We start from the raw sequence: 3,219 nt of genomic DNA on the forward strand, positions 1-3,219 counted from the left end.
TCTAATATAAATGATGAGTTAATGGGTGCAGCACACCAACATGGCACGTGTATACATATGTAACAAACCTGCATGTTGTGCACACGTACTCTAGAACTTAAAGTATAATAATAATAATAATAATAATAAAACAAAAACAAAAACAAAACCCAGGCCCTTTCCCATCTAGGCTTTTAAAGATTCTGTTTCCTCAGTCTGGAGTGCTCATTCCTTAACTCTTAACACTGACTTCAGCTCAGAGATCACCTCCTCAGAGGAGGTTTCCCAAACCCTTGATTTGAAGTAAACCCCCCTTTCCCGCTAGTCTTTTCCATGATCTTGTTTATTTACTTCATAGTACTCAACTATTTTTTTTTTTTTCTTGAGATGGAGTTTTGCTTTGTCGCCCAGGCTGGAATGCAGCCACACGATCTTGGTTCACTGTAACCTCCGCCTCCCAGGTTCAAGCAATTCTTGTGCCTCAGTCTCCCGAGTAGCTTGGATTACAGGTGCATGCCACCATGCCCGGTTAATTTTTGTATTTTCAGTAGAGATGGGGTTTCACCATGTTGGCCAGGCTGGTCTTGAACTCCTGACCTCAGGTGATCTGCCCGCCTTGGCTTCCCAAAGTGCTAGGATTATAGGCATGAGCTGACATGGCCAGCCAAGTTTTTTTTTTTTTAAACTGACTTTGTAAGCCAAGGTTGGTGGCAACATTAATTAGAATTATGACAAATACATGTATTTATCTGTTTTACATATATTGTACATCTTTTCCCACTTGAATGAAAGTACTATGAAGCCCTAGCCATTTTTGTTTGGGCCCCTGCTGAAACTCCAGTGGTTAGTACAATGTCTGAAGCATGGTAGGTATCAAGCAACATTGACTGAATGATTAAACGAATTAGTTTTAGGAGAAATCAACTTCTGTGCTGCCTTCTCCAGTATCCTTAAGCAATTATTTTTTAGGCTCATATAGAATCTTTTGCATTTAACTCAACTTTTATCCACTCAAATATTGTGTTAGGCACCTGACAGGTGCCAGGGTTCTGAGAAGAAGAGAACCCAGGCCCTTTCCTCACATGCCTCAGCACCCTGCCCTACACTTGTGTTCGTGCCTCCCCTTAGGACACTGCAGATATGTTCTTCAAGAAGATGGGCTCATTTTATTCATCGTTGCATCTCAGCCCCTAGGACAGATGGTAGTGCTCAGTAAACATTTGTGTGAAAGAGGACAGAAAAGAACTTTGTAGCCTCAGATTTTTACAGAATGTGCAAAGAAGAAGCAGGGTAAATGCAAATCTATGATTTGATTTTGCCCCTTCAGTCTGATAATGCTTGAGAAGACATTGTGCTGTACCTGTTAAACATGTGGAAAAGGACAAAAACACAGGTCCAGTACTTTGTGCAGGTGATGTGATATTAAAAGAGGACAGAAACAAAGCAAAACTAATTTGCTTTTTTTTTTTTTTTTTTTCAGAAGCAGTAGCCATGAAAAGAAGTTATCAGACGGTGGAATTAACTCAAAATGAGAACAGTCCCCTGTCAATTGGAGCTACCCAGCAATACAAAGGGCTGCCTTGTCAGGGAACCTGTCCAAGCAGGAATGCTGACAATGGTCACGACCATGGAAGACCACAGGTTCTTCCTAAGGCCACAATTTTAAGATTATCTTCTTCTGAACAAATCCACATACAGTGTATCCACTTAGCTTTTTTTACTTAAAACAGTTCAAAAAATGAACGCTTAGTAACTACCAAAAAAGAGAACACTATTAGAGGATCTTAATTCAATCAACGTTGCCACCAACATTGGCTTAGAAGGAGTTACTATACTTTAGCCAGTGGTAGAAAGGACTGATACTATGGGTAGAAATCAGGCAGAGGAGGATAGCCAGGAGCTATGTGCACATCATCTCTCCCTCCTTCTTTAAAATTACCAGGAATAAAGGTTTCCCAGGACAAAATCAAGGTAAAGAAAGAGAAATTATGTGGATCAAGACAGTAATTCCTGAAAGTAGGCCAGGTACTGCAATGTCAACATTTGTCCTGCACATTATATCACTGAGATTACTCACAAAAAATTGCATGAGTGGGTCTCTTATATATGGAGAGGTTAGTACATTACCCGCATGGCTTCTTGAATGTGGTCCTGTCGAATCAGTTCTGCTGAGCAGTCCATATACCACTTCAAACAGCGGATGAGCTCCCTGGGAAAGAGAATAGTTCCAGAAACCCGACTTTAATTCAAAAGTAACGCAGACTGAAATGTTTGTAGCCCTGAATTAGGCAAATAGGAAATAATATTCTGCTGATAAGCTAGAAAGGAGTGGCAGATCCATTACAGCTTTGGAATATTCAGGTCACCTGAGAACAAACAACGCTCTTTGTCCATAGGAGTTGCCACATTTTAAACAGCAACTAAAATAACTTTTCCCCACTATCTCTGACATACATTTCTTTTTGATTACAAGAAAGTTTCCACCCAAGTCTGGGCAACATGGTGAAACCTTATCTCTACAAAATAATACAAAAATTAGCCAGGCATGGTGGTGCACACCTGTAGTCCCAGCTACTCAGGAGGCTGAATCAGGTGGATCAATTGAGCCCAGGAGGTAAAGGCTGCAGTGAGCCATGACTGTGCCACTGCACTCCAGCCTGGGCAACAGAACAAGATCTCACCTGCAAAAAAAAATTTTTTTTCCTAAAGACCTGGACTGGATGTGTATATTTTTGTTTTGTCTTAAATTGCTAGGTTTTCAGAACATCTGACACCAGCTAGTAAATAGTAGACTCTGAATAAAAGTATGCAGTCCCAGGAGTCCCTATTCACAACCCCTGCTCTATCCCATCTATCTTATTTCCTTAGGACTAAGTCATCTGAATGGAATGAGATTACTGGGTCAGAAGCCCTGCATATTTATATGGCAACAGAGCACACAGGTCAGGAGTATAGGCTGTGGATATTCTGGAGCCTATCAATATCTAGTTTTGTATCATTGAATGAGTTATTTAATCCCTTGTGTCTCGTTCTCTTCAATGAAAATATGGGGAAACAGTACATCTCAAAGTTATTGTAAATACTAATAGAATGATGCATATAAAGCACATAGTACAGCCCACTCTCCAAAGTGACATTAAAGTATCAGAGTTCCAGTGACTCCATAGCCTTGCCACCACTGGGTTTTATTTATATTTTCAATAATTATGTTAATTTCGCATAAGAAAATGGTGATTTCTG

At 40.2% G+C, this 3,219-nt stretch overlaps 1 protein-coding gene across 1 annotated transcript in view; it reads right to left on the reverse strand.

Moving 5' to 3' along the window:
• Nucleotides 1-3,219, reverse strand: part of DOCK3 (dedicator of cytokinesis 3) — a 606,207-nt gene that overhangs the window by 131,838 nt on the left and 471,150 nt on the right. The window contains exon 21 of the mRNA XM_011939302.1: nt 2,107-2,188. Within this exon, the coding sequence (XP_011794692.1) occupies nt 2,107-2,188 (82 nt within the window). The remainder of the gene's footprint in view (nt 1-2,106; nt 2,189-3,219) is intronic.

Source organism: Colobus angolensis, unplaced genomic scaffold, assembly GCF_000951035.1.
Source record: "Colobus angolensis palliatus isolate OR3802 unplaced genomic scaffold, Cang.pa_1.0 Scaffold18, whole genome shotgun sequence".
NCBI lineage: Eukaryota > Metazoa > Chordata > Mammalia > Primates > Cercopithecidae > Colobus > Colobus angolensis.